Source organism: Pseudophryne corroboree, chromosome 3 (assembly GCF_028390025.1).
Source record: "Pseudophryne corroboree isolate aPseCor3 chromosome 3, aPseCor3.hap2, whole genome shotgun sequence".
In the NCBI taxonomy this organism is placed as follows: domain Eukaryota; kingdom Metazoa; phylum Chordata; class Amphibia; order Anura; family Myobatrachidae; genus Pseudophryne; species Pseudophryne corroboree.
Genome location: NC_086446.1, coordinates 119,689,696 through 119,706,188, shown reverse-complemented (window position 1 = coordinate 119,706,188; position 16,493 = coordinate 119,689,696). Strand labels below are relative to the sequence as shown.

At 49.0% G+C, this 16,493-nt stretch overlaps 1 protein-coding gene across 1 annotated transcript in view; it reads right to left on the bottom strand.

Moving 5' to 3' along the window:
- LOC135057215 (membrane-spanning 4-domains subfamily A member 15-like) overlaps positions 1-16,493 on the bottom strand; it is a 61,915-nt gene that overhangs the window by 21,007 nt on the left and 24,415 nt on the right. The window contains exon 4 of the mRNA XM_063963109.1: positions 6,563-6,697. Within this exon, the coding sequence (XP_063819179.1) occupies positions 6,563-6,697 (135 nt within the window). The remainder of the gene's footprint in view (positions 1-6,562; positions 6,698-16,493) is intronic.

Here is a 16,493-nt window from a genome sequence, read left to right as displayed (position 1 = left end):
GGCAGAGGATGCCATGAATTTGTGTCTGCATCACTTCTTGCAGCACATGGACTCACCGGGGGGTTACACAAGGATATTGTTCATGGACTTCAGCTCTGCATTCAACACTATCATTCCTGGTTTGCTGCAATCGAAAATGCACAGACTAGGTGTCTTGGGTAGGCTATGCTCCTGAATGTTGAACTTCCTAATGGAGCAGGAGCAGAGAGTCACGATGGGGAAATTCTCCTCGGGAGTTAGGTCAACCAACACGGGCGCCCCCAGGGGTGGGTTCTTTCCACCTTCCTCTTCTCTCTTTACACCAATTATTGCATCTCCAAGGACATGTCGGTAAAACTCCTTAAATTTGCAGATAACACCATGCTAATTGGCCTGATCATGGAGGGAGAGGAGACTGCTTACAGGAATGAGGTAGATCGGATGGTCACCTGGTGCAGCACTAACAATCTACAGTTAAATGCATCAAAGATGGTTGAGCTGTTCATAGACTTCAGGAAGCATCCCCCTACACTCCCCCCACTAACAGTTGCGGGCAGTGCAGTAGCGGTAGTTGAGTCCTTTAGATTTTTAGGCTCCACGATTGCTAGGGATCTGAAGTGGAAGGCCAACATCGACTGCATTGTGGGGAAAGCCCAGCAGAGGCTGCACTTCTTACACCAACTTAGGAAGTTTAAACTGCCGTAGGAACTCCTGGTGCTCTTTTACTCAGCTATTATATAATCCGTTATCTGCACCTCGATAATAGTGGGGTTTGGATCGGCCTCAACTCATGACAGAAACAGACTACAGCGAATAGTGGGGAGCAGCAGAAAAATCATAGGGACAAATCTCCCGGTGATTGAGGATATATATTGGGCAAGGGTTACTAAGCGGGCGGAAAGAATCATCAGTGATCACTCCCACCCCGCTCACGACATGTTCAGAAGGCTGCCATCAGGGAGGTGGTGTGGCTCTCAACTGGTGAGAACCGCCAGACACAGGAACAGTTTTTTCCCCCAAGCAACTACCCTAATAAATTCGATGGGCACCTAGCCCATTCCATTTGCAATTCAACCTGGCACATGTATCTACGTACCTATCATGCTGCTCTTCCCCATGTGTGTTTTAGTCTTGTTATGTATGTATACTGTCTGAGAGCGGTGGCTATCGGAAACAAATTCCTTGTGTATTGAGTAGTGTGCACTCCACTTTGCAATACAGTTGGTTATTCCTCAGGTGGGTTAATACCTCCTTGACTTGGACTCGATGAGATTTCAGATCCTTAGAGAAGTTTAGGATATCATCCAAGTAAACTACGAGGCATTCGTAAAGTAGGTCTCTGAATAACTCGTTAACGTAATTCTGAAAAATGGCCGGGGTATTACACAGACCAAAAGGCATTACAAGATATTCGTAATGCCCATCATGGGTGTTGAAGGCCATCTTCCGTTCGTCCCCAGAGTGAATGCAAATTAAAATGTAGGCTCCCTGCAGATCCAGCTTAGTTAAAACTCTAGCCCCCTTCACCTGATCGAATAACTCAGGAATCAGAGGAAGTGGGTATAGATTTTTGACTGTGATCTCATAGACGCCTACAATAGTCAATACAAGGCTGTAGTCCCCCATCCTTTTTCTTTACAAAGAAGAATCCAGCACCAGCAGGTGAAGAGGAGGGTCTAAAAAAGCCTTTATTAAAATTTTCTCGAATGTACTCGGACATGGCCTGCATCTCAGGTAGAAATAGGAGATAGATATGGCCCCTGGGTGTGGATTTACCAGGTAGTAAATCGATCAGACAGTCCCACTTCCTATGAGGGGGCAGAGAGTCTGCTCCTCGTTTACTGAAGACATCTGAAAAGGACTGGTAGGCTGGAGGTATTACAGAAAAGTCAGTTGCACATATTGGTAAAGGTCAAAAGGTCAGTTGCAGATGATAGACAACCCTAAAAACAAGATTCTCCCCAGAGGAGTACATCCATGGACTGCCAATCGATCTGTGGTTTATGCTTTTGCAACCAAGGAAACCCATGTATAATATTGTAAGAGGCTTTGGGAATCACTAGGAAGGAAATGTCCTCCGAGTGTAACGCCCCCACCCTCATTCTAAGAGGAATGGTACGGTGGGTGATGATACCTTCTGGAATATGACTTCAATCTACTGCGGTAACAAAAATAGCCCGATCCATATGGGTTGTCTGAATTCCTTAGTGCTAAACTAGAGCTGAGATGATTAAATTCTCTGCTGCTCCGGAATCAAGTAGTGCAGAGATGTGAATTGAAGAAGAAGAAGAAGACATTTCCAGACAAGTGGACAGAACTGACTCCTTTCTAGAATGTGATTCAAGGGATACTCCTAGCTTAACCTCTCCTGTATAAACATACAGAGATTCCCCTGGCTATGCCTCTGACATTCCTCGTTGGAGAGCCGAGCACGATTAACCTGCATGGGTTCTTCAGTTGGTGGAGAGGATTGCCTAGGGCGTGGCTTGAACCAAATTCTAGGATGTTCGGCTTTAGACTTCTCTAGACTACGTTCTCTATACTGTAAATACAGTTTATTGCATAAGGATATCAATTCATTGAATTTTGCTGGGCTATCCGAATAGTTAAATCATCCTTTATTTTATCAGACAGTGCATTCCAGAAGGCCGCGATAAGTGTCTTCTTTGTTACAGTTCAGTTCCGATGAGAGAGTATGAAACTGAATTACGTATTGACTGACTGAATGGGTTCCCTGGTAGAGGCATAGGATTTCCATAGAAGCTGAAGAGGTTCTGCTGGCTTCTGTCGAAAAAGCGTATACAAATTCAGAATAGGAAAGAATAGGATCAGCCCTCTCCCACAAAGGGTATGCCCACTCCAGAGCCTGTCCTGAAAGTGAATTGACGTAGGCAGTTCTTGTCCGGGCAGAGGGGAAACTAGCAGACTGTAATTCATATTGAATTTTACACTGGTTAAGAAATTCCCGGCATATCTTTGGATTTCCATCAAACCTGCAAGAAGATGGCAATTGTAATCAAGAAACTGGAACTGACACTGGAGGGGACGACACAGGAGGTGACAGGGACAACAGTGAGCTCCATTCTTCACCTCTCCTGCTAAGCTATGCCCCCTCCATTGAAGCCATGCCCCCATTTAGCGGCCCCAAGCACTGGGTGTAAACAGGGGCAGTGATGCTCCTGTGCTATCAACCTATTGACTGTCGACCTAGATACTGTCGACCTTTGTATTGAAACCCAATTGAGGTGCATGGGAGACACATGCAGCAGGATGTAATGGTGTACAAGTTTGCCAGAGGTGTGGGATGCCAGCCGAACTCAGACTTTTTTTTAAAGCAACAGTCATTTACAAGGGAAGTGGTTACAGTACCACTAGTCAGGATCCCGAAGGCCACAATGCTGACGACGGAATCCCGACTAGCGGTGAAATGCAGCTGCCGGAATACCAGCGCCACAGGCTTTTCTCTGTAAAACCTGTGGCGAGCGCAGTGAGTCAATGTGCCCCCCAGTATGGCGATCGCAGTGAGCCTGCAAGACGCTTTTCTAGCGCTCGCCCCACTGCCAGCATACTGGTGGCCTGGATCCCGCTGTCGGTATACTTTGGCCTGGATCCCGCTGTCGGTATACTGAACCCATTTACAAGGCATGGTTTGCCTTGTTAATGACTGTATCTTTAAAAAACATCCGCGTTCGGCCGGCATACCGTATCTCCGGCAAACTCGGATGCCATTACATCCCGCCAATGGTCTCAGAAATTTACTGAAAATGTAGTGGGCTTTCCTGGGCAGTGACAGTGAGGTGGCTTTGCACACTCACAGAGATGGTTCGTCTAATTGGCGTATCACAAGAGTGTCGCTGAAAGTGGTTGAGTTCAACCATTCACGCAGGATGCCATACTTCAATGGAAAAACTGCATCTGGCATAAGACTGGTGCAAATTTTGATGGTGTGACTGATGGTGCACCAGTTGGTATTTCAGCGTCTGCGGAACGTGCCAGTGGGCATCTCAGTACTTGCACATTTGGACGCAGGGCCGGCTTCAGGCCTACTAGCACCCTGAGCAAGAAAATGTAAAAGCCCCCCCCATACGCGCGCAAGTGGGCGTGGCCTCCTGGAAAGTGGGCGTAGCCTCGCAACTTCATATCATCAAACTATAAATAAATATATTTTCACACCCCCTCTACGCATACAATTAGCAGCCTTACACATAACAGCCACAGTAGTGTTCCTTACACATAATGTCTCCAGTACAGTGTCAGATACACATAATGTCTCCAGTATAGTGCCAGATATACATAATGTGCAGTGCCAGATAGAGATGATATGCCCCCCAGCAGTGCCAGCTACACATGACATGCCCCCCAGCAGTGCCAGCTACACATGATAGTGTTCACTTTTTAGGGCTGGGTGCTGATCACAGGGAGGGCACATTTTTAAGTTGGTAGGGCAAAATGATGTACATACTGTAATGCTTGTTGTTCCCATACCTACACGCTAAAGCACGGACAGTGCACGCGAAGGCGCGCAGCAAAAATTTTAGGGGCGTTACTTCGTGGGGAAGGTGCGTGGCCACATAATAGTGGCAATTCGCATTACACCACACAGTAGTGCAGCTAATACACATTGCACCAGGTAGAACCTCATATACACTTTGCGCCAGGCACAGCACGTTAGACACTTTTGCGCCAGGCACAGCATGTTAGACACTTTGTGCCAGGCACAGCACTGAGACACTTTGCGCCAGGCACAGCACTGAGACACATTGCGCCAGGCACAGCACTGAGACACATTGCCTAGCCACAGACGTCTAGCGGGAACACTACATGATATGCTCCCCAGCCGTGCCAGCTACATGTGACATGTCCCCCCGCAGTGCCAGCTACACGTAACATGCCCCCCAGCAGTGGCAGCTACACGTGACATGCCCCCCAGCAGTCCCTGATACATAAATGGCCACACAGTGCCAGATATGTCCCCACAGTGCCAGATACATAAATGCCCCAGTGCCAGATACATAAATGCCCCCACAGTGCCAGATACATAAATGCCCCCACAGTGCCAGATATGCCCCCACAGTGCCAGATACATAAATGCCCCCACAGTGCCAGATACATAAATGCCCCCACAGTGCAGATATGCCCCCACAGTGCCAGATACATAAATGCCCCCAGTGCCAAATACATAAATGACCCCGCAGTTCCAGATACATAAATGCCCCCATAGTACCAGATACATACATGCCCCCACAGTGCCAGATACATAAATGCCCCCAGTTCCAGATACATAAATGCTCCCACAGTGCAGATATGCCCCCACAGTGCCAGATATGACCCCCACAGTGCCCGATCCAGAAATGCCCACACAATACCTGCGCTGCTGGGAGGGGGGAGTCTGCTGTGGGCACGGGCGGACTCTTCCTAAACTGTTTGTGCGCCAGACGCCGGCACCGCACAGCGCGCATAGCGCGCACAAACAGGATCGGGCGGGGCAGGCTGCAGGCTGGCTCGGCTCCAGGCAGGAATATGGCGGTGCCATTAAGGGTGGCGCCCCGCGTGGCCGCTCTATTCGAACATGCCTGGAGCCGGCCCTGTTTGGACGCACGGATGTACACGAGGGAATGACTTTGCAGTTGCATTTGCATAATGTTGCAGGTAGTTAACCAAACACCTAAAGACGCAGACATGGAAGCTACCGCGTCCAACTCAGCATCAGCCCCTGGAAAGTTATACCGCTTTCAGATCGCAATGCCGGGTCCCACCCAGGAATTGGAAACGGGTGCTTCCCGCGTGGGACCTGGCATTGGACCCTACACACTGCAATCCTAACCTGGCAATATGCCAGGTCAGGATGCCATCCTGGGGCGGGCATTGGGGGCAGGTGCGCAGGCAGGACTGCGAGATGACATCATCTCCGCACCGACTCTCCCTATGCAGTGAACGGGTACCGGGTCGCTGCAATCTGGGTAACCCGTTCACACTACGCCTGATCCGGTAATTACCCGGGATTATCCCTTCTTATAACCCGGGTTAAATTACCAGGCCAGGCCACCCTGGAATTCATCCTTGGGCTATTTCATACTGCACAGCAACCTGTGTCGACCTGGCAATATATAAACCGGGTTATTTGTGCGGTGTGAAAGGGGTATTAATGGACAGATACAAACAAACTGAACATGTTTCTTTGGGGCATATGGCCATACTGGCAACATGACGAGGTTAAGGGTAGCATGACGAGTTTAAGTGTAAATGGTGCACCTGACACGCTGAGGGCTGGATGTATGAAGCAGTGAAAAGAGTGAAGTGTGCAAGTGGTTAAGTTGCCCATGGCAACCAATCAGCATTGAGGTAACATTTACTAAGTACATTGTATAAAATTATATGTAGCAACTGATTGGTTGCCATGGGCAACCTCTCCACAGCTCCACTTCTGCACTCTTTTCACTAGTTCATACATCTCCCCCTGAGTGAGAGAGGTCACATCCTGCTATGATTTACCATTCAAGCATTAAAATAGCTGCATTAACCCTTAGCAAAAAAAAAAAAAAAAATGAAGTTAATTCTATTTTCTGTGTTGAATAACACTTACAATTAAAGGTTCACAGTAATAATGTCTACAGTCCAAAAGAGACCAATAATTAATTGCGAAATCCACACAGGTAAATATTACTCCAAGCGCACTGACAACTGTAGCTATGATGTTCAAGGCAAGGGATCCTTTAACCTGTAAAACAAAAAAGGAAACATAATTTAAAGTGTAATAAATATTAATAACATTGTTGTTCTCCTTTAAGTTTAGTACAGTCATTTTATATAACAATGGTTCTCAAACCCAATCCTCAAGTTTTCCCAACAGGTCATGTTTTGAGGATTTCTGTCTGTGGAAGCAGGTGGGATAATTACTGACCCAACAACATAGATTATCTCACCTGTGAATCATTAAAGACCCCCACAAAACATGAACTTCTGGTGGTTACTCGAGGACTGGAGTTTACTGGAGTTGATTTGATTGAACCATCTGGGCTCAAGCATGGATATGCTTAAACATGGACTGTAATGGCAAAGTTTGGGAACCTCTGAAATAGACCAATATATGGGCAAGTCTTGGGTAGCACTTTCACAAATATAGCAGATAAATTACTTTTGCTATTATTTATGGTTACTTTTTGATTTACTGTATTGATTAATTTGTTTGTGCCACCTGATAATTCACCTAGTCAAAACTGTTCCTTAAAGCAGGGTTTTTAAAACTCAGCGCCTGATTCAGAGTTGCAAGCAAAGAAAAAAATGTACACAACTGGGCAAAACCATGTTGCACTGCAGGTGGGGCTGATATAACATGTGCACAGAGATTGAAGCAGGGTATACACACTAGACTCGTGTTTTTCAACTGCTGTGCCGCAGTACACTAGTGTGCCACCAGCGGTTGTCAAGTGTGCTGCATAGTCAGCACAGTTAGAAGTGCCTTCAGTTCAACTGAAAGACTGGGCAGCACTGGGCTCTCCTGGAAGTCTCAGACGCTCCTGGGCCACGACCTATGGAGATGCAGCAGTGTGATATCATAGGTCATGCCTGATGTGATGCAGTCCTGCAACCCCACCTACACTCTCACCAGCCAACTCGCCTGCACGCCCGTCCACCAGCCAGCACGCACCTCCCACACGCTGCTCACTGCTCTGCACTGTGAGTATGACTGACCAACCCCAGGCGATGAGGGACAGGGAGAACAGTGAGCTCCCTTCTTGGCTACCAAGAAGGGGTAGGGACCAATGGGGGTCATTCCGAGTTGTTCGCTCGCAAGCTGCTTTTAGCAGCTTTGCACACGCTAAGCCGCCGCCTACTGGGAGTGAATCTTAGCATAGTAAAATTGCGAACGAAAGATTAGCAGAATTGCGAATAGACACTTCTTAGCAGTTTCTGAGTAGCTCCAGACTTACTCGGCATCTGCGATCAGTTCAGTGCTTGTCGTTCCTGGTTTGACGTCACAAACACACCCAGCGTTCGCCCAGACACTCCTCCGTTTCTCCAGCCACTCCCGCGTTTTTCCCAGAAACGGTAGCGTTTTTTCCCACACGCCCATAAAACGGCCTGTTTCCGCCCAGAAACACCCACTTCCTGTCAATCACATTACGATCACCAGAACGAAGAAAAAACCGTGAGTAAAATTCCTAACTGCATAGCAAATTTACTTGGCGCAGTCGCAGTGCGAACATTGCGCATGCGCACTAAGCGGAAAATCGCTGCGATGCGAAGAAATTTACCGAGCGAACAATTCGGAATGACCCCCAATGTGTGTTATTTTAATTTTTATGTGTGACAAATGTGATAGTTAAATTTTTCTATGAAGATCAATGGACCTGATTCAGAGTTGATTGCAGCAGCAAATGTGTTAGCAGTTGGGAAAAACCATGTGCACTGCAGGGGAGGTAGAGATAACATGTGCAGAGAGAGTTAGATTTGAGTGGGGTGTGTTCAAACTGAAATCTAAATTGCAGTGTAAAAATAAAGCAGCCAGTATTTACCCTGCACAGAAACAATCACCCACCCAAATCTAACTCTCTCTGCACATGTTATATCTGCCCCCCTGCAGTGCACATGGTTTTGCCCAACTGCTAACAAATTTGCTGCTATGATCAACTCTGAATTACCCCCAATGTGTTTGTTTTTTCTGTGAGGAGCAATGTGACTGTTGCTTTCTGTATGAGCAAGCGCTAATATTATTGTTTTTTTTCCTGTGGGGAGCAATGTGATTTTTTTTTCTTTTTCTTTTTTTTTTTCTGTGGTGGCCAGTCAATGTAAATATATGTTTGTTTGTTTTTTTTCTGTGGGGGCCAATGTGTGTGTCTGTGCGCGCGCGTGTGTGTTTGTGTGTGTTGAAAAAGGTTGAATCACTACACTACACAAAAGTGTTTTCCTTTGACTACCGGGCAGACGATTTAGTCTGTACACACTGAATGATATCGCTAATAATATCATTCAGTGACGTCATCCCGCCGCCGGCCCGAATATGCAGATTTAGACGATACTTGCCCTCATTCCGAGTTGATCGCTCGCTAGCTGCTTTTAGCAGCAGTGCAAACGCTAAGCCGCCACCCTCTGGGAGTGTATCTTCGCTTAGCAGAAGTGTGAATGAAAGATTAGCAGAACTGCTTGAAAAAATTTTTCATCAGTTTCTGAGTAGCTCAAAACCTACTCCTACCTTGCGATCACTGCAGACAGTTTAGTTCCTGCTTTGACGTCACAAACACGCCCTGCGTTCGGCCATCCACTCCCCTGTTTCTCCAGGCACACCTGCATTTTTTAGCACACTCCCGGAAAACGCTCCGTTACCTCCCAGAAACACCCACTTCCTGTCAATCACTCACCGATCAGCAGAGTGACAGAAAAGCGTCGCTCGACCTTTTTGTAGAACTGCATAGTTCTGTGTGAAAGTACTTGGCGTGTACGTACTGCGGTCCGTACGCATGCGCAGAAATGCCGATTTTTAGCCTGATCACTGTGCTGCGAACAACGGCAGCTAGCGATCAACTCGGAATGACCCCCATAGTCCAAATTGAGCTGCATGCACAGACGATGGCTATATCATTATTGTTCTGTAATATCGTCCCAGTGCATACACTCTGGGCGATATTACAAATGGGGTTCACTACGATATGCCGGCGGTCGGGCTCCCGGCGACCAGCATACTGGCGCCGGGAGCCCGACCGCCGGCTTACCGACAGTGTGGCGAGCGCAAATGAGCCCCTTGTGGGCTCGCTGCGCTCGCCACGCTAAGGGCACGGACACTATTTTATTCTCCCTCCAGGGGGGTCATGGACCCCCACGAGGGAGAATAAGTGTCAGTATGCCGGCTGTCGGGATCCCGGCGCCGGTATACTGTGCGCCGGGATCCCATCAGTCGGCATACTGAAGACCACCCTTACAAATGATATAGCTCAAAAGGGTGAAAATTAGCGGTGGGTTATTTTGTTGCAGGGTAAATACTGGCTGCTTTATTTTTACACTGAAAATTAGATTGCAGATTGAACACACCCCACCCAAATCTAAGGGGCCCTACACACTCGGCGATGCGCCGCCGAGGTGCCCGACGGCCGATACGGCCGACGAGCGACCCGGCGGCGGGGGGGCAGTGACGGGGGGAGTGAAGTTTCTTCACTCCCCCCGTCATTCGGCTGCATTGAAGTGCAGGCAAATATGGACGAGATCGTCCATATTGGCCTGCATGCACAGCCGACGGGAGATCAGCGATGAACGAGCGCGGGGCCGCGCATCGTTCATCGCTGGAGTCTCCACACTGAAAGATATGAACGAGTTCTCGTTCATTTATGAACGAGATCGTTCATATCTTTCAGAATATCGGCATGTGTGTAGGGCCAATAACTCTCTCTGCACATGTTATATCTGCCTCCCCTGCAGTACACATGGTTTTGCCCAACTGCTAAAAAAAATCCTGCTGCGATCAACTTGGAATTACCCCCATTGTTTAAAATATTGCAGTTTGTATGGGGCCTTAGATTTGGGATGGTTATATATTTTTTTTTTTTGCAGGGTAAATACTGTCTGCTTTTACATTTAGCCCATAAATATTAGACAGCTTTATTTTTTACACTGCAATTTAGATTTCAGTTTGAACACACCCCACCCAAATCTAAATCGCTTTGCACATGTTACATCAGCCCCATCTGCAGTGCAACATGGTTTTGCCCAGTTGTGTCCTTCTTCATACCTCCCAACATGACCCTCTCCAGCAGGGACAGAATGCTCTGCTCCTGGATTTTTCTCTTCCAGTGTAAGACGTGTGTGCATACCTCCCAACTGTCCCGATTTTCGCGGGACAGTCCCGTTTTTTGGGGACTGTCCCGCTGTCCCACCCGCGGCCCGCAGTGTCCCGCGGTGGGGGGTGGGGGAGGCAATTGGGAGGCTCAGGCACTCGCTGCCCTGCTTAGCAGAGCAGTGGTGAATAGACGCTGTGCGCATGCGCACAGCGTCTATTCAGTGCAGACAGAGGGAGAGGGGGCATGCCAGCGGCTCACAGAGCGCTGGGCATGCCCCCTCAGTGATGAAAACGGGGGTCCTCCCGCGAAATCACGCCCCCTTTTCTTAGGCCACGACCCCTTTTTAGGGAGCAAGTCAAAAGTTGGGAGGTATGGTGTGTGTGGTGAGCTCCTGAGTTCCACTCGAGTGTCGAGTTACACCCAAGATTCCTGGAGCCCTTCCCAGCCGGGAAGCAGTTTCCCCCAGTTATGGAGCCTGACCCAGGGAAACCTATACTATGCAAAGGCTCTGGTGCTGGGGATTCAAATCCAGTGTCTCTGCCTGCTGAGAAGCCATCTTGCAGCATGCAGGCTGCTATGGAGGGCATTGTGACGAGCCCCAGCAATGTGATTAAAACCAGCATTTCTGCTACACCAGCATCCCCCAAAGGCTCAGGTGCTGGGGATTCGAATCCAGTGTCTCTGCCTGCTGAGAAGCCATCTTGCAGCCTGCAATGCCTGCAGGATCCCTGTCAGGTCCAGCGGCGGGCAGCCAGGTTGTTAAAGCAAGTGTGGGAGCTAAAGGGCAATGGGAATGGCTGCAAAAGACTCTGTGCCAATGTGCACTTCTGCTAAGCCATCTGCCTGTGTGTCTCTGCAGCAAGTAGATGATGCTTCTGGGGGTGTTGAGACTGTCCAAGTATGTTATTTCCAGAGGGTTTATCCAGATCCACACAAAGATGTTACAAGCCAAGCTGCTGGGGCACCCATGGTTAAGAAGAATGTTGTTGGGGGTGCAGCGGCTATATAATTTGGGGTGCATACAGTGAAAACGATCCCTGTACTGTGAATTTGAGTTTTCCTATTCCTGTGTCGACTGGATCTGTTTCGATGGTGCATGGAGGAGAGTCAGCATCTACTGCCAATGCTACAGGGGGACCTGTATCCAGGTCCAAGGTTGCTAAGCCTATATTAGCCCCGGCAAAGTTTGTTGTGTGTGTCTCTGATGACTGTGTTGAAAAAGCAACTACGGTGGCCTCGGTATCAAGGGCGAAGAAATTGGGGCTGAAGTGTGATGCAGTGTATCTTAGCATCAAACAAATGCAAGCTTAGCTTTTGTCTGCCGCAGTTGGGGGCAACCTTCCAGCCGCTATTAAGCTGGAGTGCAGGGTGGATAGTACCCTGGCTGAAGCCCAAAGTGTATCCTCTAAGCTGCCTGTGAAGGTGTCAGACCAGTCTGTCTGCCTAGAGGTCTGTGAGATGGACTGATCGTCTGGTGATCCCCGGTCCCCTTGTGCAGCTGGCACAACAATTGTCAGTGATAGTAGTAAGGAGGTAGAGATGCAGGACTCGGCCAATACTGGTGAATCGTGTGGTGACATCGCCGAGTTGAAAATGTTAGCCCTTAAAAAGGGGATCTTGATTGCGGAAATGAAGAGAAGGAGGAACACTTGTCCAAAGTGGGAGAGGGTGAAGATAGAGGAGGACATACGTAGTTTGGATCTCGAACATATGTGTTTGGGCGCTAAAGTGCTAGCACTCCAGAAAGAGTTGGAAGAAGGAGAGATAATTGAGTGTGAGCTGAGCAGATCCGTCTGTTCCTGAGGAGATGGTTTCCTTCTGAGGAAAGTGTCGTGAAATTTGCAAGGGATCACGGCTTGGAGCGTGGTGTTGCAGTGGCAGAGGAGGTGTCTCCTCTCTTGGCTTCGGAACAGCAGTTGGGTGGTGGTCTGGGGGGGTGTTGCTGGTCAGGCTGGTGTTGCTTGTCCAGGAACGATCTCTCAGAACCTGACCTCTGCTGGGAAGCAGGATGCGTCCTTGGTGGGTCCGGCGCATGCCGGTAAGATGGCTGAGGTGAATCTCCCCAATCTGCCTGTGGGTGGTGGCATTAGCCAGCCAAACGAGGTGGCAGGGGTGAGTGGTGCCAAAGATGCCACTAGCATCAATGCTGGCACTGGTATTCGTAGGTCTAGAATAGATAGGTTATTTGTTAAGGAGTTCGTGAAAACTTTGCCTCCTGAGGTGAAGTTAGTAGAGTTCTCTGATCACTGTGTTCTGAGTTTCGCTTCGAATGCCTCAGAAACCCCTCAGAAAGGGTGGGGTCTATGGCAGTAGAATTCGGGGCTCCTGAGGGAGGAGGGGGTGAGACAGTCCTTTAGGGATTTATTTCAGCTGCAGGAGACTCTTTTGGAGGCAGGTTGGAGTAGATCAGAGTGGTGGGAGTAGTGTAAAAAGCGCATTCAGAGGTTTTTCCATAGGCTGGTAGCCGGGAAAAACTGTAAAAAGCGGAATACCTACTATGACCTGCGAAGGAGGCATGATTTCTTGATCTCTGAGTGTAGAGATAGTGGGGAGATCTCCCGGGTGAGGGCTCGGATGAGAGAGTAGTATAATCGCTTGGCTTCCTTGGTTCTAGAGAGGGATTATGGAGCCTACCACTCTCCTGATCCTTGTTGGAATTGTAGAAAGTCGGTGGATTTGAAGCAGGTGCGGGGCCTGGTTGATTCTCTGGGTGTCCTTCCTGAGAATAGGGAGGGCATTCTGGGGGTCATCAGGTCCTATTACTCTGACCTTTTGTCCGAGCAAACGCTTATCAGAGAGAAGATGGAACGGTTTCCTAGGGAGACACCTGGGCTCGGGAGCCTTGATGCCTCTTGACTCCTTGGGGGATGATGTGACGGTGGAGGAAGTAAAGAAGTCCATAGACGGTTTGTCTATGAAGAAATCTCCAGGCCCGGATGGCTTAACATCTGAATTTTTTTAAGGCTTTTTCAGACATCTTGGTTCCTCATCTTGTGGAGGTTTTTAATGAGAGCCTGGCTGAGGGTTCGCTCCCTCCCTCCATGAGGTTGTCCGCCCTCATATTATTGTCCAAGGGTAAGGATCAGTCTCGTATTGAGAACTGGCGCCCCATCGCTCCTCTCAATACAGATAGGAAGATTTTGGCAAAGGTGCTTTTCAATAGGCTGATGGAAGTTTCCGCGCTGTTGCTCTCTTCTTCTCAGCATGGTACTGTGAAGGGCATTAGTACCTTTAGTGATGTCCATGGTGTCCGGGAGGCTGTAGAGTGGTGGTTTGCTGAGAAGAAGCAAAAGTACTTACTGGCATTGGATCATTCTAAGGCTTTCGATAGAGTCAACCATGAGCACCTGTGGGCCCTGCTTGAAAGGTATGGACTTCCAGTGAGGGTGATGCGTTACATACTGTCAGGCCGAGAGCTTCCCGCTTGTCCACGGTTGGGTAGGTCCTGCCTTCACGGTCAGCTCTGGTGTCCGTCAAGGTTGCCCCTTGAGCTCCCTTCTGTATGTATTTGCGATTGACCCTCTTGTCAGTAGGGTTGAAAGTAGTATGCTGGAAGGGGTGCAGCTGGGGCCGAAGTGTCTGCTGAGGGTGGTGACCTATGCAGATGATGTCACGATTGTTGTGTCATCCGCGACTGAAGCACGTGATGTGGAACACCTTATCTGTGAATATTCTGGGGCCTCATGCTCAAGATAAATGTGAAGCTTTTTGGATGGGGGAGGAAGGCGAGGAGTTCAGCCTTCCGGACAGACTTCCCCCAGGCCACTCCGTTGATCAAAATCTTAGGCATTCGGTTTTGTCGTGGTGATTATTCCACTCTAAATTGGGTGAGTAAGCTGGAAGTTGCTGACCGTAAAGTAGAGAGCTGGAAGGGATGGAAATTCTCCCTCAGGGAGAGGGTTGACCTGTGTAAGACTCACCTGATCCCGGTGTTTCTTTATGTCAGTTACGTGTGCTGTTTGCCTCAGTGTTTGTGGTCCAGGATTTATTCTTTGTTCCTCCTGTTGTTGTGGGGGAACAGAATGAATCTTGTTAAGAGGGGCATCATCTACAGACCGAGGGTAGAGGGTGGCCTTGGTATGGTCAACCCTGTGTTTTTTTTTCACATCCACCTTTGTAAAGTTTAATCTTGGGAGCCTGTTTTTGGAGGCCCCCCTCAGTGGTTAGTAGGTTTTAGGGCCTGGGTGCACCCCTTTTTCAGGTCATGGATAGATGGTGGTCCGGTGAAAAACTTTCGAATTGATAGATGCGGATACCTCCCGATCTACGTCATCGTGTGCTTGAAGGTGACGAGGCTATGGGGACTTGTGATGAGTAAAGTCAAAGGGGTATATGCAATTCACGGCGAATCGCGGCAATTTTTCGCCGTTTTTTAATTCGACTAAATTCGCCAGGTGAATTCCGGAAGGTGGCTTCCGGAATTCACCATATTCAATGAAAAACGGATTCGCCAGAGTCGCGGGCGAAAATCGGCCGATTTGGCGGATTTTGCCGTGATTTTAAAAAACGGTAAAAAACGGGAAAAACCCGAAAAAAAAATGGCGTGGGGTCCCCCCTCCAAAGCATAACTAGCCTCTGGCTCATCGAGCTGGTCCTGGTTCTAAAAATCCGGGGAAAAATTGGCCAGGGATCCCCCGTATTTTTAAAACCAGCACCGGGCTCTGCGCCTGGTGCTGGTGCCAAAAATACGGGGGACAAAAAGAGTAGGGGTCCCCCGTATTTTTAACACCAGCATCGGGCTCCACTAGCTGGACAGATAATGCCACAGCCGGGGGTCACTTTTATGCCGTGCCCTGCGGCCGTGGCATTAAATATCCAACTAGTCACCCCTGGCCGGGGTACCCTGGGGGAGTGGGGACCCCTTCAATCAAGGGGTCCCCCCCCCCAGCCACCCAAGGGCCAGGGGTGAAGCCCGAGGCTGTCCCCCCCATCCAATGGGCTGCGGATGGGGGGGCTGATAGCCTTTTGTGATAATAAAAAGATATTGTTTTTTCCAGTAGTACTACAAGTCCCAGCAAGCCTCCCCCGCAAGCTGGTACTTGGAGAACCACAAGTACCAGCATGCGGGAGAAAAACGGGCCCGCTGGTACCTGTAGTACTACTGGGGAAAAAATACCCAAATAAAAACAGGACACAGACAACGTGACAAGTAAAACTTTATTACACACTACCGACACACACATACTTACCTATGTTGACACGCCGACTGCCACGGTCTCCGACGATCCGAGGGTACCTGTAAAAAATTGATACTCACCTTCCAGCGTCCAGAGATAAATCCACGTCCAGAGAGATAAATCCACGTACTTGTAAAAAAAAAAAAAAACCGCAAATACCCGCTCCATACCGGACTAGAAAGGGGTCCAATGCTTTCACATCAGACCCCTTTCTCCCGAATGCCGGGACATCACGTGACTCCTGTCACTGAAGTCCCTTCAGCCAATCAGGAAGCGCTACTTCCGTGGCGCTCACCTGATTGGCTGTGCGCTGTCTGTACTGTGACAGCACATCGCAAAGCCGCTCCATTACTTTCAATGGTGGGAACTTTGCGGGTAGCGGTGGGGTCACCCGCCGGTCAGCCGCTGACCGGCGGGTGACCTTACCGCTAGCCGCTAAGTTCCCACCATTGAAAGTAATGGAGCGGCTTTGCAATGTGCTGTCACAGTACAGACAGCGCACAGCCAATCAGGTGAGCGCAACGAAGTTGCGCTTCCTGATTGGCTTAGAGACCTTTCTGTGACAGCT